The sequence below is a fragment of the Nuphar pumila genome, chromosome 3 (genome assembly GCF_984573655.1).
Source record: "Nuphar pumila chromosome 3, dmNupPumi1.hap1.1, whole genome shotgun sequence".
NCBI classification, from domain to species: Eukaryota; Viridiplantae; Streptophyta; class Magnoliopsida; order Nymphaeales; family Nymphaeaceae; genus Nuphar; species Nuphar pumila.
Window position 1 is genome coordinate 23,848,883 of NC_143251.1, and position 26,953 is coordinate 23,875,835.

Sequence of the window (26,953 nt, forward strand, 5' to 3'; positions counted from 1 at the left end):
TATATGCCAAGAGAAGTACGAGTAAGTTTACTATTTTGTCTCTCTAAGTTGATGATATACTAATCACAAGAAATGATATATATAATAAATGGGACTAAGTATTGATTAACTTCTCGATTTGAAATGAAGGATATGAATGAACCCTCATATATCCTTGAAATCAAAATATAAAGAGATAGGCTAATGCTTGTGGGTTATACTGATGCAAATTTTGCTAGTGATAGAGATGAAACAAAAATTTACCTCTGGTTATGTATTTACTTTAGGAGGTAGGGCTGGGTGAAAGAAGCAAGGGTGTGTGGTGTTTCCGTTAAAGACATATCTTTAACGGGATATATAGAGTTGATGTTATAGGTATGTTTAAAACAATGACATGTGTGTTGTAGTTGATCAATCACAATGACTTTTATTATTGTTGTTAAAGCATTGTCGCTATTAACCCTCATCCTCGTAGTAGCCATATAATACCATCATCATAAACATACCTCTAACGGTGATAGCTAAGGTTGCCGGTATAAGTATGTTTATAACAGCGACATAGTTAACAGACATATAATGTTGCCGTTATAAATATACTTATAACGATGATATCTTAAGACACTGTTATAGACATGTTTATAATGACAACATTTGTTCACGGTCAAGGTATTGATGGGGGTATCTAAAGTAGTTGTTATTGCTCAATCTGTCATCATTTAAGAGTTGCTGCTATTGACCTTATCCTTGCAGTGTAGTTTTGTTGAATATAACAAAATTACGTTCTAAAAAATTCATTAAAATTTATGATTTATATCAAATTAAAAAACATGCTCCACTCTCCTCCAATACGTAGGGTACGCAAGAGAGGAAGCAGAGGACATGATGGAAACCGCCTTAAGTGTGAGCCCCATTTGTAAGATGGACGGTTGCAATGAAGTGACGAACGGTGACAATGTCAAAGCACCGACCTTCAATGACTTGGTGATTTTGGCACCATCCTGATCTGAGTTCGTGCACGATAAGCAAAGGGCGGGGCTGTCAGTGGGTCGGGTATGGCCCAATCCCATCCCAGATCAGATCTGTAAGACCCAGGTTCGGGTTTTATGTAATGGGTCCGATTAATTAATCGGTTCAGATATATGGATCGTAGTATATTTACGAAACTTTTAAACCATGTGACCCGCTTCTCTTTATTGTATAAAATGTAAGATGTAACGTTTGGTTTGTATAATCTATATCTGGACCTGGGTATGGTTCTATATAATCAAGGTCTGGTCGGACCCAAACCCATAGTCAAGGTTGAAAGACCAGCACCTCAAAATTGGACCTGGTTCAGGGTCCACTGAAAATATTGCGATATTTTGTAACTACGGTTTCACGCGTAAACTATTTTTACTGGAACTAGGATATGAGAACTAGAAATATTGAGAAATACTTTGTGAATCGGCCATTTTCAACACTTTTTTTTTTTTTGCAAATCCAACCATATAATATAGCATGGTGAATTTACTAAGAATCGACTGGATCATGTATTTATTATGAAAAATATGATTCTGCTTAAATATTTATGAAAAATTATGAACCATTGATTTTAAAGGTTTAGAAAAAAATTATTGTTCATACCTCACAATGAGATGATTAAGAAGCTGATCCTTATAAAACCAAGCATGTAGATAACATGCGAAACGATTAGATTTAAGAGAAAAGAACAAAAGTTCCACGAGAATCGCTGTTCCCAGTAGTTGCCATGTTTCCTGTTTTGGATCTAAACCTACTTCATGGGATTTTATTACTGACCGGTATCGGAAATTCCAACTTAAAATTCGGATCAATCATGATACGGTGCGTACCCGACCCGTTTGCAACGCTGCGGGCCCCGTCAAAACGGATGGGTGGATAGGGCCCGTAAACCCCCACTTTCATGTGGCGGCAAATTAAACGGCCAATTTCTGAGCCGCCCCAAGAGACCCTTCACCCTGCGCTGAAACAGTGAGAGAATGGCGCTTCGGGCCTCCAACTTCGACGTTGCCATTCCCCGCAGCTTCTCCAAACCAAACATTCGATTTCCCCACCTGAAAGTTCCCATCAAATTCCCGGAATTCGGAGGTAGCCGGAATTCGTATTCCTTCGTATCCTTCTGCGTTCGTGGAGGGCCCGAGAACACTCCCGAGGAGGAGGATTCAAAAGGGAGGTCGGGGAAAAACCCTAGAATTCAGTCTTCCTGGGATGAGAAGGATTCGGAAGGGAGGGATTACCTGTACAGGCTGGGGCAGGAGGCGGATAACATGAACATCGCCGTCGGGGCGAGGAAAGGCGTCATCGACGACCTCTTCGTCGGCAACTTCTTGGGGAAGGATTGTGAGTTGCCTGAAGATTATTTTCCTTTTTTTCGTCTTTTGCCGGAAATTGGAGGCGCGTCTGAGCCCTTGATCTCTTGTTCTTGTTGTTTCGTAGCGGATATCGTGTTCGATTATAGGCAGAAGGTGACGCGGTCGTTCGAGTACCTGCAGGGGGATTACTACATCGCCCCCGCATTCATGGTGAGATTCAATTCTTCGTGATACGCTTAGCAATTCATGAGAATTATTTATGTTTGTTTTGCTTTGGAATCTGTTTTTCTACAATTATGCGTTGATTTTGTTGTTTTCTGTTATTGATATCAAATTTCTTCTTTATGAGTTAGCAAATTTGATGATCACAAAGAGTGGAGATCATGGCTGTATGAACAAAATTTGATCTGTCATTTTGTCAGATCTTGGAGCCGTATGGATTTTGGAAATGTTTGCGATGTTTTCAATCAAATAGCATTTGTAAAAGGTATTTGCAATGGAATTCAGAATTATAGCTACTTAATATGAAGCACTATGACAAAATAAAATTTATGTAGGATGCATATGGCTTGTAATGTTCCGTGGCATTACAAACAATGAGCAGAATATTCAAAGAAACTGATTTTGGTCCAAATTATGGGCTAAGTTATTATAAGCCATGACTTGGTGTTTTCCTCCAGATCTGGACCATGTAATCAAAATATTTCATGTTGTATATGTGACCTGATTACCAGGAAGGGTGTGATGGCAATGCGACCCTGTTTTGGTCCATGCAATACTAATCTTAGACTTGATAAAGAATTTCCATTCTGGAGGCTCTCCTCGTGGTCGTCTTCCTGCTGATGCCTGTTGATTTTACTGATCTGGAATGGGGAGGCTTCAAATGACTAAAATTCATGGGTTAAAAGAACATAAGTTGAGAAGAAAAACGACATAAACCTATCTGAATAAAATGTGTAACTTTGCGAACTCGAAAGTTATAGAAGGTTGTCTACCGCCATGAATGAAGAGGCCATGCAGGTTTGGAGTGTGTGCGTGCATGTGTGGGCGCACACATGCGTGTGTGCACACACATGCGTGTGTGCACATGCATTGTATTTGTGTGATGTGTGTGTGCCGCATATACATGTATATCTGTGTGTGTGTGTGCTTGTGTGTGCCCATATGTGCATGTGGGGTGTGCACGTGTGCTTGCTTCATGCGTGAGGGTTGGGGTTGAGAAAGGGGAGAGTGGTCAGTGATGAACTCAGCAAGCTAATGTGCACACTTGCCTTTCCTCCTTGGCAGTGCTGTTACTCTCACCAGTCACCACCAACAATTGATGAATCACTGTCAATGCTTTTAGTTATTTTACATTGCTAATGTTGCTTGCTTCCTCATTCTTGTTTATCTCTCTTTCACCTCATATTTCAACTTTTCTATAGTCCTCTGACCATGACTTTGACTTTGAGTCTTGGTTTGTTTCATGCAACTTACATGGGAGAATGCTGAGTTGGCAACCTGATGTAATCCTTTCCCACCATGAATGAAACAAACATCAAATCATCATAGTGGAAAAGTGCATGCTGGCACAAGTAGGCACCGTTTTTTCCCACCACCAACTACTTTTTATATGTAAATCCATTTGTACCTCCCCCTATGAAAGCTTTCACATGGTTGAGCTGGCAATACTTTTTAGAAGTCAGTGCCCATTCCCATGTAAAGCCTTTCCTTTACATGAAAATGAAACAAACGAGGCCTGACTGGTTCAAGTAATATGTGAAACAATTTTCATATCACATTGGCAATATGTATGTTACAAATTGTCCCTCACATGAGACTATTCTGTAATTTACTAGGATCCTTCCCATCAATATGATGATATCTTGTTTGTTCATTTATGCAGGATAAGATTGGTAAGTTCCATATTACTGTGAAGGGGTAAAGCACATCAAAATCTTATCAAGGTAGCATTAGAATAATATGGGTAGCTAATATATTAAATGTCCTATTGGTTGCTACATGCTTCTCCCTACATGCTTTTGCTTTTAAGATCATGGTCCATGGTATACTTTATTTACAAATCCCCTTCTAATTGTTGTCCTTTTCTTCATTTTCCTGGTCCTTTTATTTAATAGCTTGGTTGATAATTTTATAGTCTTTTTTTTAATATGGAAATCTAAACTCAACATTTTGTTCCATTTAAAGGATTAAGCTTTCCTTGATAACAGAAAATTGAGAATCCCAACAGTACCTCCAATCCATGCCTAGACAACATGTGAAACTTAATTTGAAAATAGTTAAGGAACTTTCTCTCAAGGAGGAGGGTTAAATAAAAGCTCAATCTAAGATCCTTTCAAAGTAAATTCTCACATGATGCGAGTTTATTAAGCCAATTCATGTACAGACAAAAGGAGGAAGGTTAAATAAAAGTTTAATCTAAGATCCTTTCAAAGTAACTTCTCACATGATGCGAGTTTATTAAGCCAATCCATGTACAGACAAAAGGAGGAACTTAACTTGAAGTTATTCTACGAAACTCCTTTCTATATGAAGATGAGAATCTAGTGGTTAGCTTGCTTGATTTAAACTTATTTTGTCTTGGTAAAAGCTTGGATAAATATGTATTCAAGTGCTAATTTGGCATTTTTGAGAATCAGGATGTCATGAGATAGTGGAATGGAGTTTGTCAAGTAAGCACCAAGGTTTCAATTTCATGGTCCTAGATCCTTTGTTTATTATTCCTATTTTGGTTATGGTATAAGCTACTTGGACTTGTTGATCTCACACCTGAAGTTTGTTGAGGTGATCGCGGATATCTCATATCGACTTGAATTAGTGGCTTAAGCTTTTTTGGTTATGATGTTCACATGTAATGGACATGGTACTCAATCAATCTGTTGCTGACACATTCCTTACAATGTACATTAGTAGGCAGGAGAAGTGTTGGAAAAAAAGAATCTGGGGATGTACATGTAAATTGGTTATTAGGGGTGTAAAAAGTTGCATTTGTCACAAACTGGTGGGGAGGCAATAAAAGTGATAAATGTTGAAGTATAACAACAATATAACAATAATATACTTGAAGCCCACAAAGGAACAAGAGGATAACACATATAATGCACTCAAAGTGCTAACACAAAAGCCACAATACTCCTTTCAAAAGGATGATTTACACTTGGGCTAGAATGCCCTATTTATAATGAAGTGAGGAGGCCAATATAGCTGTTGCGCCTCCCCAACGGCTAAAAAGATAGTTGTTGGGGAGGTCCCAACAGCTATGTTTTTCTTCCCAATAAAGTCCCAACAGCTATATTGTCTTCCTATGCCCTTATTGGGCACGAACTATGCAACAAAATGGAATGACCAAAATACCCTTGAAGGGTATTTTGATTTACATAGAGACAAACATCAAGAATATATATATTATATATATATGTATTTAGATGTATATATAATATATTTTAACAGCATTTTGGATCACATTTATCTGATTTGTGCGAGCATGTTTAATTGGATTCAGTAAACTTGTAGCAATTCCAACTGGATACCTGATTTAATTATCTAATTGGTTGTAAATGCCAAAATTCACTCAAACCTAAATATTCTAAGAATCTGACAAATTCTGACCCATTTTGTAGGTGAAATGTTCATTTTTCCACGTGAAATCAACTACTTTTAATCATCATCTTTTTTGTTGCACACTATGTTCTGATTTCTTCTCTCCGTTTTCTTATCAAGGAACTATACATAGAGATCTTTGTGCTAGATGATGAAAAATTAAAGCCTCTGTTGTACAAACTCTTCTTTAATATATACACACTGTTGTATCTGTCTAATATAACTATAGAATTCCAACCTTGCTGGTGTTACGAAGAGGTGATCACTGTCATCTTTTTGAGGTATATACAGCTCAACCTTCATTCAGTATCATTCCTTCGTTATTCCAATTTGTCCTTAGTGTGAACAAAGGGTCATGATGCTGATTCTCTTCCTAATTTGTATAACTGTCATGATGCCAATTCCCTTCCTACTAATTTGTATAACTGTCATGATGCTGATTCCCTTCCTAAATTCTCTTTGTTGTAAGCCGTGAGAGAGGATGTCCAGGTTCTTAATTTGATGTACTCCTAGGATCTTTTCTTTCATTCTGATGGTAAGACTGCAATGACTTTACAATGAAGAGTCAAGACACATGAGGTATATTCTTAAATGCCTCAAAGCTCACTTGGTTGTCGAGGAGACTTTAATACTTTTTGCTAACACATCAATTCCATTGACTTCAAAAACCTTTTCAGTTGTTAATCACTTTCAAATCTCTCAAATTTGAATTCTTTTTCCACACTTCTTTGTGGTAACCTTCAAAAGGATGTCTTCCTGGAATCTTGTGAGGCCTTTTTGATCCTTGAAGTCATCCATCCTGACTCTGGAGTGTTGTATATGGACTTGAACATGTTCCTAAGAAAGGTAGACATTTATGCATTTCAGCTCAGTTATCACATAATGTTAGTTAGTTGTAAACATAATGAAGATGTTCCTGTCATTGCTACTATTAGATGCTACAATATAGTCTCTTATATATGGTCAATATAATCAATTGTGATGACCATCTTACTATTCAAATTATTATGATGCCCTATCTTTTATTTGTTTGGGATGAAGGGCCTGAAAATCCTTTGCTATTTGTTTGGAGTCAAGGCGATATGTTCTTCTCAAGCTATTTGTTACTTTTAGTTGGATGTCCTGCAATGACCCTTTGAGCTGATGATCTTAATCTTATACCCATGGCTGGACCATCTTTGGAAATTCTAAATTATATATAGACAGTTGGAAACTTGGCTACTTCATTTTCTTGACTTTGTATTGCTTTTGCCAACATAGGTTTGCCATCAGTTTATGGGACCTCCATTGTTGATTCATGTTACGGGACCTCCATTATTGATTCATGTTACGCTTGTTGGTATTGCTTGCTAATATTTTGATAATAGTGTCTCCTTACCATACATTACTTTCTGTCAATCTGTTTGCCAACATCTTGATGATAACTTGTGGTACATGCCATAGCTAATGACTAGGGCTGGGAAACAAGATGAGCTGCTCATGGATGGGTCAGTGGAAGAGCTTGTGAAATAGTCTCGGCAAGCTGAACACAAATAACAAGCATTCCAATCAACTCAGCTCATATAGGCTCATTAACAAGCAATAGATATATTTTACGTATATTTTATATCGGAGTGTAGATGGTTGAAGTGTTTGGCTTGCAAGAAATAAGTTTAGAGTTCCTAGTGTTTACAGCTTTAAAACAATGTATCTATTTTGGACATGAACCAGTTTCAGCTAGGATCATCAGGTTTAGGGTCTAATTTCTATTATTTTCAATTAAAAAATGCTTTTTTGGTTAACAGGCCGGCTTGAACTCGCCTCATTTAGCTCAGGCTGACCACAAGATCGAGTTTGGCTCATCTCACCATAAGAATGAGCCGCAATTGAACACCCTTTATTTGGTTTATTCAGCTCATCTGCCAGCCCTATTCACGACTCTTTCTGAACTCTTGGTACTGTTTCTTTCACCACCCTGAATTTGCAATTGTGACCTGGTTTAGACAATAATGTGGGGCATTGCATCCGACTTTTTATTGCATTATATATATTTACAATTCATGCAGGGAGGACCTCTCTCTCTCTTTCTCTGTGTGTGTGTGTGTTGTGCGTGCATGTGTGTATCTTAATTACTCTGTCTATAAAACAGATTGAAATTTGCTCATTGTTTTGGGTTGCAAAAGTATACACTGTAGGTCCATATGGTTGGTACAAACTGCAAATGGAAGAGAGGCTATGCAGAGAATGATTCTGAAAATAGTAAAATCGGCCTTCTTTACCCCTTTTTTTCATAGAATCTACATGAGAGTTTTATACAGCAACTCTGAAGTTATATCAATGATACACTTGGAAATGATCTTAATCAACATGACTTTTTACAATACAGGGATGTTGAACAGAGATTCCAACAATGAAAATAAAAATATTCTTTCAAAGACCAGTACTTGTAAGTCAAGATTTAAAGTCTAAATAAAACTGGAGATGCCTCAAAATCATGTCAATGTTTGTGCCCCTGCATGTCTCCTCGGTGGTTGGTTAAGCTCTTGCTTATTGGGTTGCAATGGAGGTTGACTTCTATTTGAATGAATATTTGTGAAGGGACAGACATCATGATCATTTAACACTACTTTTTCACGTTCACGTTTCCCTTATACAATCTGTAGTGTTCATTTCTCCATGTACTTGTTCATTGTCTGGGTCTTGACATTCCAAGCACATTTTCATTTTTGCAGTGTGCCACATTGTAAAGAACTATGTAGCCCACCTTCTTGACACCAAAGTGCCTCTAATCTTAGGTAAATGGCAGAACAAGCTACATTTTTGTTTTCAGTGGCCTTCTTTTGCATAGGATGGATTCATGAAGCATGCACTTCTGGATGAGCAGTTTTATCCAGTGGAAGTTTCTGTTGTATGGCACTAAACATCTAGTTTGCTTCTTTATTTGATTCAAGTCTAGGCTTTTGGTTCCCAACCCTCATCTAAGAATCATGTGCTTTTCACTGCCTTATTTCCCTCTTAATCTGATACTAAAGAGGTGTTGAATCTCTAGAGATAATTTTCTTCTTTGTTTGTGCATTGCTATGTACTATGTGGGGCTGTCAAGTCAGAACTAGGCTATATCTTGTCAGGCCTAGATTAAGATCTGACTATGACACTTCTGTACTGGGTCTAGGTCTGATGGGACCTGACTTCGGCTGTTCTGGGAGCCATCTAAATGAGGACATCAGCGGATTCCTTTTCACCTTTAATGTACACATACAATGACCAGTGCATAATTATATCCTGGGGAGAAACATGTTTTTTGAAAAGTTCAATACAAACAGCCCATATCTTAATTGGATCCTGCGACAGATCTAGGTTAGGTGTGCTTAGGTCCAGGTATAACACCTATTTAGATTGTAATAATTAGTGTTTTTCCATGATTTATAACTTCAAAAATTCTGAAAATTAAGTATTTAATGAACATAATAAAAATCATGGAAAATATTCTTAAATATAGGTGACGTCAGCTGGGTTTGGGCGTGGTCCAGAGCCCATTGGCAAGATCTAGTTGAACCAATTATTATTTGAGATTTTTTTGTTTTTAACCTTTAAATTCAAGCGAAAATCGAGTGAAATTCAGGCGAAATTCGAAGGTGAAAATCAGGTAAGTACACTGTTAGATGCGTCTCATAATTCTAAGAACGTTGATACTTTATTTTTCTGAATTCGGGTTACGATTGGCCCAAAAATCACATTTTTCAAAAATGACTCCTTTATTTTTATCTTTTTCTGAATTGGATTGGACTGAATCCGCTCCATTTGATCCAAGTTGATATGGATTGAGACCCAATTCAGGATCCATATTGACTAGGATTTGGTCCAGGTTGGATCTATATGAATTTGCATATGGATTTGGTTCTTGGATCCAAATCTAGATTTGAAATCCATCCATGACAATTTTAAAACTACTTTGAATTTAAAGTTTGAAAACAACTTTAAAATAGAATAAGCATGAGGTGGAGTTCTACTTAGGGCTTTTAGAACCCCCTTGGAATATTCTTTGAGAATATTAATTTAAAATAAAATAAAATAAAAGAGATAAAATCTAGATGGATAAGGTAGAAAGTAGAGTTCTACATATGGTAGAACTCTACCCATATGAGAGGCCTCTAGAGGAGACGCTGCCCCCTCTCTAAAATTTTTTTATAAGGGGTTTAACTCGTCTATCTCTAGATCTCATTTTCTAGAGAGAGAGATAGAGAGAGAGAGAGAGAGAGGATGAGAGAGGGGGGAGAGAGAAAAAAAAATAAAGAAAGAAAGAGAGAAAGGAAAAAAAGAGAAGAAGAAGAAGAGAAAGGAGAAGAAGCGATTCTTCTTTCTCACCAATCGCCCATTGTTTTTCGATCTTTTTCCACATCCAAACTAAGGTACAGGTTTCTCTCTAAATTCGTACGGGAAGAAAGAGTTTAAAATGAGATTCATGTAAAATTTTAGAAGGAAAAATAAAATATGATTAAAAAAACATGTTTAAACCAATGTCATGATTCACGATTTCGTGTATGCTTGGTTTGATGTAACCATGCCAATGGTTTTTCATGTTTAAAGCATGTGTTCGACATCCATAGATTCACATATTATAGAAATACATGCTGTCGATTTTCTTCATCTAGTCTATTTATGTTATATATATATATTTATTTATTTTGGCCCTTTCGAGTATGGGCATATGCTGATTCTTTTTTTGAATTCTCATTCAAAAGAATATCAATATTTTTGTTTAGGAATCAGTTTTAGTCCTGCTCAGGACTTGTCGATTCCATCATTATGGCAGTTTGACCAGGTCTGCCCTGCATGCCTTATGGACAAACTGATCAGGCCTGCCGATCTGCCCATAAGTGATTTCTTGTTGGGGCTGATCAGGTTCACATTGTCGCCGTGTGCATGGCCTGATCAGACCTGTTGTAAATCTTTTTTTATCATATTACACCTGTTTACAGGCTGATTTTAATTGGTTGTGATCAACATGCGTTCCTGTTAATTGTACACTGTCTTGATGACGTGCTATAGATAAATTTTATTTGATGTCATTGAATCTGATTTCTTTTTTTGAGATCTTGTCAGCTGTTATAATAGAATATACAACAACAACAACAACAACTACGCCTTCATCCCAAAACAATTGGGGTCAGCGATATGAACCAAAAAAGAAATTCATTTTGGGTCTTCCACATGAATCCTTTTCCTCCAATCATTTCTATCCAACGCCATGTCCTTGGTGAGGTTCAAAGCATTCATATCCTTTCCTATCATCTCCATCCAAGTCTTCCTAGGCCTACCCCGACCTCTTTTAACTAATATATTTTCCCATTTCTCCAACCTTCTAACTGGAGCATCATTAGGCCTTCGCCGAATATGTCCAAACCACCGTAAACGATTCTCTCGCATCTTATTTTCAATGGGTGCAACACCTACCTTTTTACGTATCTCTTCGTTCCGAATCTTATCTTTTATTGTATTTCCACACATCCATCTAAGCATCCGCATCTCAGCTACACTCATTTTTTGAATATGATGTCTCTTGGCAGCCCAACATTCCGTACCATATAGTAAAGCGGGTCTAATAGTCGTCCTATAAAACTTTCCCTTCAACCGCAATGGCATTCTACGATCGCACAGCACTCCAGTAGCACTTTTCCATTTCATCCACCCAACCTTTATCCTATGATTTACATCTCCATCAATTTCTCCATACTTTTGAATGATGGATCCCAAATATTTGAAATAATCATTCACCGGTATATCTTGCTCACCAAGCTTCACTACACTCCCATCACTACTTCGTTGCTTACTAAACCGACATTCCATATATTCAGTCTTACTCTTACTCAACTTAAAACCTCTAGCTTCCAATGTTTGTCTCCATAATTCTAACTTAGCATTAACCCCAGCTCTAGACTCATCAATCAAAACAATATCATCAGCAAACAACATACACCACGGTACATTTTCTTGAATTGATCTCGTAAGCTCATCCATCACTATCGCAAATAGGAAAGGGCTTAAAGCAGATCCTTGATGTAACCCAGCTGTTATAATAGAATATGATTTCCTAAAATTACATGTTTTCGAGTGCTGGTTAGACTCGAAAACGTGTTGTTTTGGGTGATGATCAGGCCTGAAATATATAATGTTTTTGGGTGCTGGTTTGACTAAAAAACAGGTTGTTTTGGGTGTTTATCATACCCGAAAACCCAAAACGCCATCACAAGTCTCGTAGCCTCTAGCTAACCGGTCCAAGACATCACTGAGCATCTGTGCCTGTAAAATGGTTTTAAGAAAATGAGTAAGAACTGAAGTCCTTACACAAATTCTTTTAAAAACCCAAATGGTAAAGGAAATAACATAAATTAATTTATGCATAAATTTCAGAGGAATATCAAAAGCAATAACTTACCACAAATATTTTACTATTCAAGCATTCAACCAAATATCATGTAAAACCGAATATCATGCAAAACCAAATATGCATATATACATAAACTAATGTTGAACAGTAAAATATGCATGATTCAATGCACATGCATGAATAACTTATTAAGTTATTTATCAGAGTTGCTTTTGCATGCATGTCCTATTTAACTACACATAAATTTAATTTTCACTTTTCCTTAAACACGCGAATACTAAAAACGAGCACCATTCCCGAAGTTCAAGTCAGGTTCTCAATCGTAGCTTAACACACAATTTGTATTTTATTATTGGGTTCTACACTTATTCTTCGATCGATATCAAGAATCAATATCATCAATCGGAACATTAAAAATCAACATCTAATGTCGGAACATCAGGGAAATCAACATCCACTGAAGCTACTTTCTTGGTATACCAATAAGTATAGCTAGTCAACCACACCACCTACACGTAAAGTGGATGAAAGCTCTCTAAAACCATAGTTGGGAGGTGAACCACCACATTAAATTCTGGGACACAATCACACACGGGGTTTTAGTATCTTCACGGTCTCCCATGACCGTCATCCAAGATTCTCACATTGTGGAAGAGACATCAAGGAAGAGATTAATAACACTATTTTGGTTTCTTTTACCGTTTCAAATCAATTTCAAGTTCTTTACACAAGAACCATTTTGCAAATCAACATGCAAAAACAATTTCGGACTCTGGCCTTCAAAATTTAACAGTGTAATAAAATTTAGAAAACCAATAATTTCTATAAATTATTTTGCAATGCATAAAAAAAATCAACAACATTGGAGCAACACATTCTCCTGGCCTACACAGGTGAACATGAAGCACACACAGTTTCCAAACATGTTTACAATGCACATTCAAAACATAGAAAGAATGCACATTAAGCTAATTATGTAAGCATGCGAATGCAATGCTTGCAGACCACACCATTCATGATCAAGTTTTGTGCATATGATCAACCAAACATGCATATGATCACAATCATGCAAACATCTAATTATTTTCAGATTCATGTGTATGATATGCACAATTGCAAACTAATTGGTTTAGGATCAGATTCATGTACCCAATTATGAAACACATATTTCGATAAGATTCATGTATATGATCGCCTTTATGTACATAAATCGACTGTGTAGAAAATTTTCAAGTGCCGATCAGGTTTATGTACATGCTTAATTCATGTGCACAAATCGGCAAAACATAAATTATCAATGTGCTGGTCAGATTCTTTTACATGATCAGATTCATGTATATCTATCGACCATCAGAAAACTAGCCACAACTGACCCGATTCATGTACATGATCAGAATCATGTATCGACCAAGCATAAATATCATCAGCTAGGCTGATTCATGTACATGGATCGGTGCATTAACAACAACTGGTCTGATCTATATACATGATCAGACTATGTACATGGGTCAGCCAGACCTAAAATAAACATTTAAACAACGTGCTGGTTGATCTATGTACATGATCAGACTCATGTATTTGGGTTGGCCGGACCTGAAATAAATATGTATACATGTTGGTTGATCCATATACATGATCAGAATCATGTACATGGGTCCTTCAGGCTGAAATAAACATGTATATAGCACGCTGGCTGATCTATTTACATGGGTCGGCCAAGCTGAAATAAACATGTATACAACATGCTGGCTGATCCATGTACATGCTCAAAATCATGTACATGGGTCGGCCAGACCTATACCAACATGTACACCATGTACATGCTCAAAATCATGTACATGGGTCGGTCAGACCTGTACCAACATGTACACAACTGCTGACATCACCAAGTACATGCTGAAAATCATGTACATGGGTCGGCCAGACTTGTATAAGCAATGCAAACAATTGTATACATGATTCAATCTCAGTCCAATAAACAGCCGACAAGCTAAAACATTAAAATTTAAAAGAAGATTTACATAATAGTAGATACTGACAGGACTGATGTGCACAAGCATATTCATGAACAATAAAACTCGGCAAATCAGAAATACATGTATATGCATGAGGATAAAATCAGCAAGTCAAAAAACACATATATATTTCAAATGTATGAGTACCGAAATCTACAAATCTGAGAATATACATATACATATATACATATATTCCGTATGCATGAACATGGGGAAATCGACAAACCATAAATAAATAAATATATATATATATATATACACGTATATATTTTCAGATTGCATGAACAGGGAAAATCGACAAATCTAAAATATATTTACATATATATATTCAGATTTCTTGAACAAAAGAAATCGACATACATGAGAAATAATATATATATATATATATATATATATATATATATATATATATATATATATATATATATATATATATATATATATATAAGGCCCAAGTTTTTTTTAGGAAAAAAAATATTGGACTCGGTTCGGATCCGGATCCTACTCGAACCCGAACCCGGGTACCGTTTCCCCCACCCTGTGCCTATTTAAAGGCATGTACCGCCGTCCTCCGTCCCTTGCAGTTCGCCGGAGCCCCTATCGACGACCCCACCCCGCGTTTGGCTACCTACCGCTGTCGACGACCCTAGCTGGAGCACCTCCCGACCTCCTGTCCCCGCTGCCATCTCCCTCTCTTCCGTTTCGGTTCAAAACCATGTACAACTTGAGGGAGGATGAAAAGAAGTCAGCATTCACGATTGAGTTTGGATCTTATCCAAACCCAATTCACGTTTATTTAAATTACACATTTAAGCACATGTTCATTAAGTTTATTAATGGCATATTGTAAATTCCTCTTGTTGTGTAATGGGTATTTTCGTACCCTAGTAATTGTAACATCCTATATCTAATGAGAAGCCAATACCGCAACCTCTGATTAAAGAGGATTCTGCAGCTCTCACGTGTTTTCCCTTCAACCTGTGCTTAGCCTTGTGTGTAACGACTCAAATTTTTTAACCTTAATTATAGTTCAAATATTGAAATTTCAAGACCAATTTTTTTTTATAAGTATAAGTAAATCAGATCTTATAATGCGGAAACGATTTTTAAAAACGGTTAAGACTTTGGGCGCGGTTACACTAAAGACAACAATCAAATCAAAATGTACAGGATATACACATTTCAAACTACGTACAATATAAGACTGAAATATGAAGAGTTTTAATTTTATTTCAAATCAGAGTATGAAAACAATACTTCAGTCTCTACATGATCAAATACTTAAAACGAAAAGATCATGAATACCAAGATTGCAAGGTAAGAGTGGACCCTCAAGGATGCAGCTTGACCAGCCCTTCGCTCAAACTACTCATCTTACTTTACCTGCATTACCTGTCCCCCATAAAACGGGGTTAGACTCGCTAAAGTCTGGTAAAGCAACCCAAACACAAACTTAAAGAAAACATATCAAACATTTAAAGGTAAAGATATATTATTCATCCATCGTCAAGTGATAGACAAGGGAACAACGTCCTATGAGTCATTCATTTCAAGCATTCGAAAATAAAGCATTTAAAAGCATTTCATCACTTAATATTCTATTCAACCTTAACTCATGTAATAAAGCATAATATATACGCATTCAAGTCATACAAGTCATCGCATAAAAAAAATTATATATATATATATATATCTATCTATCTATCTAAGACATTCAGATCATTGCATCATTTTCATATGCATTCATAATTCTTATAAACAATAAGTCAAATCACATTTAACCATTCCAACGTGAAACACACGCACATACCTTATAAGTAATTTAGTTAGATATTCATGATACACATCAATCATGATACATAGATATGATATATTTACTCAGACAATCATAATGCAATCATTTGCAATGAAACTATGTAGGCGTGATGTATCATTCACCTAATAAGTGAAAACTAGTCATTTGTAGGCGTGATGTGTTATTCACCTATACTCTAACATAAGCGTCACAATCATAACCTAATATCAAGATCTAAAATCAATAAGGATCTGATTATGATATCTGAGTTCAATATATAATCATGCTATAATAGAAAAGCCAAATTTATAGATTCATAACTGGCTATCTCAATCAACTTAAAAGATCATCACAATTCATCATAACATTTCATTTATTCATAATAAAGATTTACAAAATCCACGCCGGATCACCTGGTCTGGGAAATGTACAACCTCACACGGAGTTACCGCCCTGGACGGATGATCTGCTTGGTCTTGGACAATGCACTTCCTCACAGGAATATACCGTCTTCGCGGGCTACACGCTCTTGGACAATGCACTTCCTCACATAGACTTACCGCTCTAGCCGGATTACCTGATCTGGTCATGCACACCCTCATAGAGAATCCTTTGGGAACAGTTCCTCAATGTGTACCATATCCAGTGAAAACTATTGTGATACATGCATCAATACAATTGACCACTCTCAGGGTCGATAGCCATCAACACGGGCACAAGCATGTATACAATCAAAGCATCACATCATACATCACTTCATATGACATTAAAATTATAAAATCACACATTTAACCAATAAGGCTTCATGAACCAAAGTTCACTATTGAACTTAAACATTTATAGCATGCATTCATAATTTCATTTCACGTGGCATTTAAATCATATCATACATAAGCATATTATCCTACGCATCATATCATCGTCACAAAGAATATTGCACTTCATAAATTGAACCTCGAAGTATGCGTAAACAAAACATGAGTTCTATGCATGCATACGTGAACATGTACATTTCATGATACAGAGCAACTAAACCTCAACATACATAACTCCTACGTAGTTCGAGATTTGCACACACGATAAAAGTCATATGCATTTTCACCACATGAATCGATATATCACCTTAGATATAATTGTGTAAGGGTTGATCAAAATCTCATTGACCATCCTACCGTACATCATACGCATATATTTCTCAAACAAACAAGACATACAAGTTCAAAACAATTTATAATATTCACATGCATTCTTCTATACAAGAATAAATGAGTCCATCATATGACAAGACAATATATATAACATTCACAGTATGCATCGAACACGACTTATACATATCCATAGTAGTTATATGTGCATCATGTATCAAATTCATACAAACACACAAAGCAACATAGTATGCGCAAACCAAAGTATGATGGCACACATTGCGTATATATTATACATTCATAAGTGCACGGGCATTCAAACCCACACACGTGTACCTGCAGCAAACACACTCCATATTTCGCTAACTACAATCATGACAAGCATGATCTCCGAATTACAATCACAAGAGTCCTAGATATCCATAACTAAGTGAAGTGTGTGAGCATAACTTATATTTGCAATTCATTTAAATATTCAGTGCAACGACACCATGCTTGCACAATTAGTGCCTAAACATGCTCTCTATAAGTTCAGTTAAGGTATCTTACCTTAATAATGTGAAGAACTATGAATCGAAACTCAAAAGACCGAGGAGTTTCGAATTCCGCAAGGACCGCTACCCAAGCAATACAACGAACCCTTCGTGTGCGATCACAAACGCCAAAAACTCAAAAAATGCAATTATAACAAGATTAGCCAAAAATAGCAAATTACCCTATAAATCATTACCAAGAGCCAAATAACACAAATACACTCCAATAATTTACAAACTCCATCAAAAATATATTTAAATATAATATATATATATATATAAATAGTGATTTATAGCCCAAAATAGTTCTATAAATGCAAATTATACCCTGATTGGCTTGAATGAACAAATGAATATGTAATAAATAAGTAAATGAAATTCAAAAGCTAGAAACACATTTCTAATTTGGAGATAAAAAATAAGTTCTTTATTTATTAATAATCTTTAAAAATTACGGGTTTTACATTGCGTATGACAGGAGGAATCCATATTTCTATCAAGGGGGCCTCCACTCCTTTTTCTGGCAGGCAGGGGCGGCGAAGCCCCTGCCTCCCTCTGCATCGATGTTCGACAGGGGCTCTGCCCCTGCCTCCCTCTCCACCGTTATCAGGCTGGGGCTTTGCTCTTGCCTCTGTGCTTTTTCGACAAGCAGGGGCGAAGCCCCTTGCCTCCCTCTTCGCTGTCGTCAGGCAGGGGCGAACCCTGCCTCTTTGCTTTTCCGACAGGCAGGGGCGAACCCTTTTTAACTTCGTTAGAGAAGCCCTTGCCTCCGCCTCCTCTGACTTCTGGTAGACATGAGCGAGCCCCTGTCTTTCCGGACCTCCCATCAGGCAGGGGCTTCGCCCCCTGTCGCTTTCCGTTTGTCTGTAGGCAGGGGCGAGCCCCTGTTTCTGTTTGTCTTCTGCAAGGGAGGGTGCGCAACCCTCCCTTTACCCCTTTCCTTGATCCAGCCGGCTGCCTGCGGGTAGGGGGCAGAGCCTCTGCCCCCTGCCTCTTTTCTGTAGTAGATCGGCAGTGGCGCAACCCCTGCCCCTTCTTCTTCCATTTTTTTTAACATACTAATATGTTGAACTTTCGCGGTTTGCGCAATGGAGCCCGCTTGCGCCCCGCAACCCGAGACATACGTCACGTACACTCTGAAACGTACGCAGCGTCGAAACTCTCCAAGGTAGGGAAAACTTGCGCAAAGGATAATGGACGAATTAAAAATAAAATAATTAAAAATAAAATATAAAATGGAAAAAGAAACGACCAAGGACAATATATATGTATACGTATATCTATATACATACGCCTTTAACTCAAGGATGTGGTTTTGCGATCCTTATCCTTTTTACTTTCTTGTCTTTACTGCTTTATGTTGCTGCCACGTTTGATGTGCATAGGCTTTTATTTTCGCATTTACTTTCCCGTCTTTACTGTTTTATATCTTTATTGTTCTTGTCTTTACTTCGCCACCACGTTTTATGTGCATAGGCTTTTGCTTTCGCAGTTCCTTTTGTTCTTTACTGCTTTCCTGCTTATTTTGCCGCCGCGCTAGAGTGCACAAGCTTGTATTTGCTGTTACTATTTTGTACTTGCTTTGTCATCGTGCTTTACATGCACAGACTGTTGCTTTCGTGTTTCTGCTCTTGTTTCTCTTTGCCGCCGCACTTAGAGCACATACTTACATTTTTGGTAATTTGTTACTCCTTAAATACAAGTCTCATAGGGCGCACAAGAGCGCATACCATTTTCGCTCTTGTCCGAAAAAGATGCGAATTTGCGTACAAGCATTACGGTCTTGAGAGGTCTCCTTACACGGATTCCGACATCTCGGGTACGCAGTCTTGCGAAGCAAAGCTAAAGAGTGTTGTGGGTTGCAACTTAGCAACTAGCTTTCCCCCAAGTTGTTACACTTGGAAGAATCATTTATGATTCATAGATAATATAAACCATGCATGATTGTTTCTTGTTTCGCAAGTCTAAGCATGTTAACATTTGAAGTTCTTTCAGCATGTACTTGTGAAACTTTGTGTTGAGTTATCCTTTGAGAAACCCATGCCCCTATCATCGTAGACAGGTACGGTTTGTTTGTTACTACGGTGAGTAGGATGAGAGATCAATGAAAACCTCGAAACGTGCAACGGAGAGCTCCACCCTGTTTATCATGTCTCGCTTGCGTAAATTTCTGTTCTAAACTGTTTATCATGTTAGTGTAGCTTAATTACTACTTTAAACTGCTTATCATGCTAGCATAATTTGTCCTGCTCTATTTTTTTATTCAATATTGTCTCGCTTGCGTACCTACCAGTTTTTTGTGAAACCGATCCATTTTATGGGCGCATGTGACGAGTAAGTTTTTCAGACAGCCGATGGCAGGATATGAGATGGCTTGAAACTTCACTTCTTTGCTCGTAGTTTTGTGTATGGGACACCTGTTTTAGTTAGAGTTTATATAAAGGAAAACCTTAACTTTTGTACAACGAATAGTTTTCATGATGAATATTTGGCTCACTAATTGTCTTGTTAAAATGTTTTTGATAATGACGGTTTGATGATGGATTTTTACGGTAACGTGCTCAAAGTTGTCAACTTGTTTTGCTTTTCAAAAAAATCGTTTTCGCTGATAAAAACTTTGAAAAATGAATGATTTTCTAAGTATTTTCAAAAGTTTGAAAGTTTAAAATTTTGAGGCATTACAATATATATATATATATATATATATATAATCAATAATACATATATATAGCTTTTGAAATCAGATTTCCCTTTTTTTCCGCTAAACGCATGCTTAAATCGATTTATACGACCCCCTTTCCTGTGCGAATTAAGAGAGAAACCCGTACCTTGAATCATAGATCGAAAAACTATAAAAAAATCGTCAGATGGTGTATTTTTCTTCTTCTACTCTTTTTCTTTTTCTTTTTTTTTCTTTCTCCACACACTTTTCTCTCTTTTCTTCTTAATTCTCTCTCTCTCTCTAGAATACGAGTGTCACTGATAAGACTTTTAAGCCACACAATCTCCATAGTTATAGTTGCCATGTCACGATATTCTGCTTCGGTGGATGACAAGGATACTCATCACGAAGCCCCAAGTTTTTTTTCCACGAAGATGATTCTCCATAGCCGATGCCCACATCAAATAATTCGAACCATTGATCTTGAAGGAGAGTTCCACCCTTGAGTCGTGCTTCATGTTGAAGAAGAAGGTAGAGATAAGGAGAGAGAACAAACTTAGGTCACAAAAGAGCCTAAGAGAAATCTTCCAAGATTACAAGGAACCCAAATGGCTCTAATACCATGTAATGAGATAAGCAGAAATACAAATTACAAGTGATAACACTTGAAGAGTCAATAATGAACAAAATATCACAAGCAGATAAAGTGTAAGGGGGCCATTGGGGCTCCCATTATAGACGTTGGGGAGCCCCAACGGTCATATATATGACCGTTGAGGACCCCAACATCTATAATGGTGGGGTCTCTAATGGAACCAAAAGAAAAAAATAAAGAAAAGAAAAAAAGAAAAATAAAAATAAAAAATAGAAAAAAGTTGTTTTATAAAACAACTTTTGTTACATGTGAAAAGACCAAAATACCCCTATTGGGTATTTTGGAATAAACAAAATATATATATATATATATATATATATATATATATATATATATATATATATATATATATATTTAACAACAACCTCATAGGAACAAAAATTATTTATAATATTCTAGGCATAGGGACCTTAACCAACCATGTGCACTAGAGAAATATGTTGAACAGTTTGAAGTTCATACTAGGTCATCCAAGATTTTCAAACCACCTAGAAAGTTTGAATCTTATGATTTTTTTTCCAAAATACAAGGCATTTATTGCATTAATTCATTCATATGTAGAACCTTCAACCCATACTCAAGCTAAAGAACATTTTGAATGGGTGGAAGCCATAGGAATAGAGTTAGAAGCTTTAGAAAAGGCTAATACTTAGACCATTCAAGATATTCCAAAAGAAAAGAAACCTATAGGTTGTAGGTGAGTATACAAAATTAAAACAAAGAGTAATGAAACTCTTGAAAGATATAAAGTCAAATTAGTTACCAAGGGATATTCTCAAGAATATAACATAGATTACGAAGAAACCTTTACTCCAGTTGCTAGAATGACCATTGTTCGAACTCTAGTAACATTAGCCTTTGTTCGAAAATGGCCTATATTACAAATGAATGCTAAAAATGTTTTTCTTAATAGAAATCTAGTTGAAGAAGTTTATATGGAGGCACCAACAGGTATAAGTATTCCTAAGGGTAAAACTCTTTGTTCGGAAAAGACTCTATGGACTTAAACAAGCCCCAAAGGCTTGGTATGACCAATTTAGTTGAGTTATACTTGATATTAGATTTAGAATTTGTTGGGCTGACACTGCACTGTTTGTTAAGATTTCTGAAGCAAGTATTATTATTATTCTCTATGTGAACAACATGATTATCACTCGAGGAAAAAAACAGGGAGTTGAAAATATTAAAAACTTCTTAAAAAATATTTTGAAATGACTGATTTAGGCTTCTTAAAATATTTCTTAGGAATCAAAGTTGCTTACTCTCCTAGTGAATATTTATTATCTTAGTCTATCATACCCTAAGAATATGAACCAATATGAGAATTTCGTTGGGGCGTTCCCTACTGAGCGGCGCACTGTACTCTATAGGCCTGGAGGCAGTGATAAATGGGCAAGGGTTGCTAGGTCGTCGCCCGGAAGCGACGCGTCACACCGGTGCCCGGGTGTGGTGTCAAATAGGCAAGGGTTCCCTCACTTTGTTGGACGGGTGGGGGTAAAGAAGTTAGTCCAAGACCATAAAATTAGGTTAGCCACTTGGAACATAGGGTCTTTAACTGGTAAGTTGGTAGAGTTTGTTATGTGTAGGAGAAAAATTGATATTTTATGTCTACGAGAAACCAAATGGGTAGGTGAGAAGGCAAAAGTGATAGAACCTTGGGGATATAAGATTTGGTATACAGGAATAAATAGAAATAGGAATGGAGTAGGGATATTTATGAGTCGTGAGTTTATAGATAATGTAGTTGAGGTCCGTAGGAAGGGTGATAGGATTTTACTTATTAAATTAGTATTAGGTACGAATATTATTAATATTATTAGTGTTTATGCACCTCAAGTAGGTTTAGATGATTCCATTAAGCGTCAATTTTGGGAAGATTTAGATGGAGTAGTACAAGGGATATCTTATGGAAAAAAGTTTTTCATCGGCGGTGACCTTAATGGACATGTAGGCATTAGTAGGGATGGATTTGAGAGTATCCATGGAGGCTATGGTATAGGAGAAAGAAACGAAAGTGGAGAAAGGATTTTAGATTTTGGTTTGTCCTATGATATGATCTTAGCAAACACTTGGTTTAGGAAGAGGGAGTCTCACCTAGTAACATTTAAAAGTGGGGTTAATACGAGTCAGATATATTTTTTCCTACTTAGAAAGAGAGTTAGGGGTTGTTGCATCGATTGTAAGGTTATACCGGAAGAAAGTGTAGCTACACAACATAGAGTCTTAATTTTAGATTTTAGAATTAGACAATGCCGCAAAATGGATAGACATAGGATAGATCCTAGAATTAAGTGGTGGGCACTGAAAGGAGCTAAACAAGGAATATTTGTAGAGCAGGTAGTTAAGGAAGTTGATTGGTGTCTCATGGAGGATTCAAAATTAATGTGGAATAAGATAGCGGGTGGCATGAGAAAGATGACTAAGGAGGTATTGGGTGAGTCTAAAGGAGGTGCACCGCTAGGTAATGATACATCATGGTGGAACGAGGATGTCAAATTAGCTATTAAGGTTAAAAGAGAGTGTTAAAGAAATCTAAGTACAAGTCGTGATAATGAGAATTTGGAGAAGTATATGATAGCAAAGAAGGAAGCTAAAAAAAGTAGTTCGAAACGCGAGGGATAAGGTATATAAGGAGGTTTATGACAAGTTGGATACCAAAGAGGGCGAGAAGGATATTTATAGGCTTGCAAAGATGAGAGATAGGAAATCGAGGGATCTGGGTGTGGGTAGATGTATCAAAGATGAAACACAAAGGGGTTTAGTCAAAGATGAGGAGATTAAGGAGAGATGGAAATATTATTTTGATAAGCTATTTAATGAAAGTCATGCTCAGGATCTTGGAGACTTGTCCATTCATTTTCATGAGATGAATCGTGACTTCATGCGCAAGATTCAAAAGAAAGAAATTGCAGAGGCTTTGAAGAAAATGAAATCAAGAAGGGCAGTTGGCCCAGATGGTATACCTATCGAGGCTTGAAAATGCTTGGGAGAGAAAGGTTTAGAATGGTTGACAAATCTTTTTAACAAGATTTGGCGGACAAATAAGATGCCTAATGAGTGGAGGAAGAGTACTTTGGTGCCTCTATATAAGAATAAGGGTGATATACAAGATTGCACAAACTATCGTGGTATAAAACTCATGAGTCATACTATGAAACTTTAGGAGAGGGTGATTGAGTCTAGGTTGAGGAAGGTTGTCATGATATCGGAGAATCAATTTGGTTTTATGCCTGAAAGATCAACTATGGAAGTTATACATCTTCTTAGACAACTTATTGAGAGAAATAGAGAGAGGAACAAAGATTTGCATATGGTTTTTATTGATTTGGAGAAGGCATACGATAGAGTACCTAGGGACGTTCTCTGGTGGACAATGATGAAGAAAGATGTTTCTCTCAAGTACATTAGTATAATGAAGGATATGTATGAAGGAGTAGTAACCAATGTCCGCACGTGTGGAGGGGTGACAACCAATTTTCCTATAACGGTTGGGTTACATCAAGGATCTGCTTTAAGCCCTTTCCTATTTGCTATAGTGATAGATGAATTTACGAGATCAATTCAAGAAAATGTGTCGTGGTGTATGTTGTTTGCTGATGATATTGTTTTGATTGATGAGTCTAGAGCTGGGGTTAATGCTAAGTTAGAATTATGGAGACAGACATTGGAAGCAAGAAGTTTTAAGTTGAGTAAGAGTAAGACATAATATATGGAATGTCGGTTTAGTAAGCAACGAAGTAGTGATGGGAGTGTAGTGAAGCTTGGTGAGCAAGAAATACCGGTGGATGATTGTTTCAAATATTTGGGATCTATTATTCAAAAGTATGGAGAAATTGATGGAGATGTAAATCATAGGATAAAGGTTGGGTGGATGAAATGAAAAAGTGCAACTGGAGTGCTGTGCGATCGTAGAATGCCATTGCGGTTGAAGGGAAAGTTTTATAGGACGACTATTAGACCCGCTTTACTATATGGTACGGAATGTTGGGCTGCCAAGAGACATCATATTCAAAAAATGAGTGTAGCTGAGATGCGTATGCTTAGATGGATGTGTGGAAATACAATAAAAGATAAGATTCAGAACGAGAAGATACGTAAGAAGGTAGGCGTTGCACCCATTGAAAATAAGATGAGAGAGAATCGTTTACGGTGGTTTGGACATATTCGGCGAAGGCCAAATGATGCTCCAGTTAGAAGGATGGAGAAATGGGAAAATACAACAACAACAACAACAACAACAACTACGCCTTCATCCCAAAACAATTGGGGTCAGCGATATGAACCAAAAAAGAAATTCATTTTGGGTCTTCCACATGAATCCTTTCCTTCCAATCATTTCTATCCAACGCCATGTCCTCGGTGAGGTTCAAAGCATTCATATCCTTTCCTATCATCTCCATCCAAGTCTTCCTAGGCCTACCCCGACCTCTTTTAACTAATATATTCTCCCATTTCTCCAACCTTCTAACTGGAGCATCATTAGGCCTTCGCCGAATATGTCCAAACCACCGTAAACGATTCTCTCGCATCTTATTTTCAATGGGTGCAACACCTACCTTCTTACGTATCTCTTCGTTCCGAATCTTATCTTTTATTGTATTTCCACACATCCATCTAAGCATCCGCATCTCAGCTACACTCATTTTTTGAATATGATGTCTCTTGGCAGCCCAACATTCCGTACCATATAGTAAAGCGGGTCTAATAGTCGTCCTATAAAACTTTCCCTTCAACCGCAATGGCATTCTACGATCGCACAGCACTCCAGTAGCACTTTTCCATTTCATCCACCCAACCTTTATCCTATGATTTACATCTCCATCAATTTCTCCATACTTTTGAATGATGGATCCCAAATATTTGAAATAATCATTCACCGGTATATCTTGCTCACCAAGCTTCACTACACTCCCATCACTACTTCGTTGCTTACTAAACCGACATTCCATATATTCAGTCTTACTCTTACTCAACTTAAAACCTCTAGCTTCCAATGTTTGTCTCCATAATTCTAACTTAGCATTAACCCCAGCTCTAGACTCATCAATCAAAACAATATCATCATCAAACAACATACACCACGGTACATTTTCTTGAATTGATCTCGTAAGCTCATCCATCACTATCGCAAATAGGAAAGGGCTTAAAGCAGATCCTTGATGTAACCCAACCGTTATCGGGAAATTGGTTGTCACCCCTCCACAAGTGCGGACATTGGTTACTACTCCTTCATACATATCTTTAATTATACTAATGTACTTGAGAGAAACACCTTTCTTCATCATTGTCCACCAGAGAACGTCCCTAGGTACTCTATCGTATGCCTTCTCTAAATCAATAAAAACCATATGCAAATCTTTGTTCCTCTCTCTATATCTTTCAATAAGTTGTCTAAGAAGATGTATAGCTTCCATAGTTGATCTTCCAGGCATAAAACCAAATTGATTCTCCGATATCATGACAACCTTCCTCAACCTAGACTCAATCACCCTCTCCCAAAGTTTCATAGTATGACTCATGAGTTTTATACCACGATAGTTTGATGGAGAAATGGGAAAATATATTAGTTAAAAGAGGTCGAGGTAGGCCTAGGAAGACTTGGATGGAGATGATAGGAAAGGATATAAATGCTTTGAACCTCACCGAGGACATGGCATTGGATAGAAATGATTGGAGGAGAAGGATGTTAAAATATATATATATATATATACTTATATATATATACTTATATATATACATTCGTATATATACAAGTATATGTATACATATATGTATATATATACATATTCTATTTTATTGAAATACCCGATAGGGGTATTATTGTAATTCTGTCAATATACTTTTCTTTTTCTTTTTTATCTTTTTTCCCTTT

General features: G+C 37.0%; 1 protein-coding gene across 1 annotated transcript in view; it reads left to right on the top strand.

Annotated features, from left to right (window-relative positions):
- The first annotated feature begins 1,900 nt into the window (after positions 1-1,900).
- The window catches only part of LOC149842300 (P-loop containing nucleoside triphosphate hydrolases superfamily protein), a 117,441-nt gene continuing 92,388 nt past the window's right edge, over positions 1,901-26,953 (top strand). Inside the window, exons 1-4 of the mRNA XM_089999053.1 lie at positions 1,901-2,337; positions 2,434-2,519; positions 4,195-4,204; positions 8,621-8,683. Coding sequence (XP_089855179.1) covers positions 1,977-2,337; positions 2,434-2,519; positions 4,195-4,204; positions 8,621-8,683 — 520 coding nt within the window. The 5' untranslated portion in view covers positions 1,901-1,976. The remainder of the gene's footprint in view (positions 2,338-2,433; positions 2,520-4,194; positions 4,205-8,620; positions 8,684-26,953) is intronic.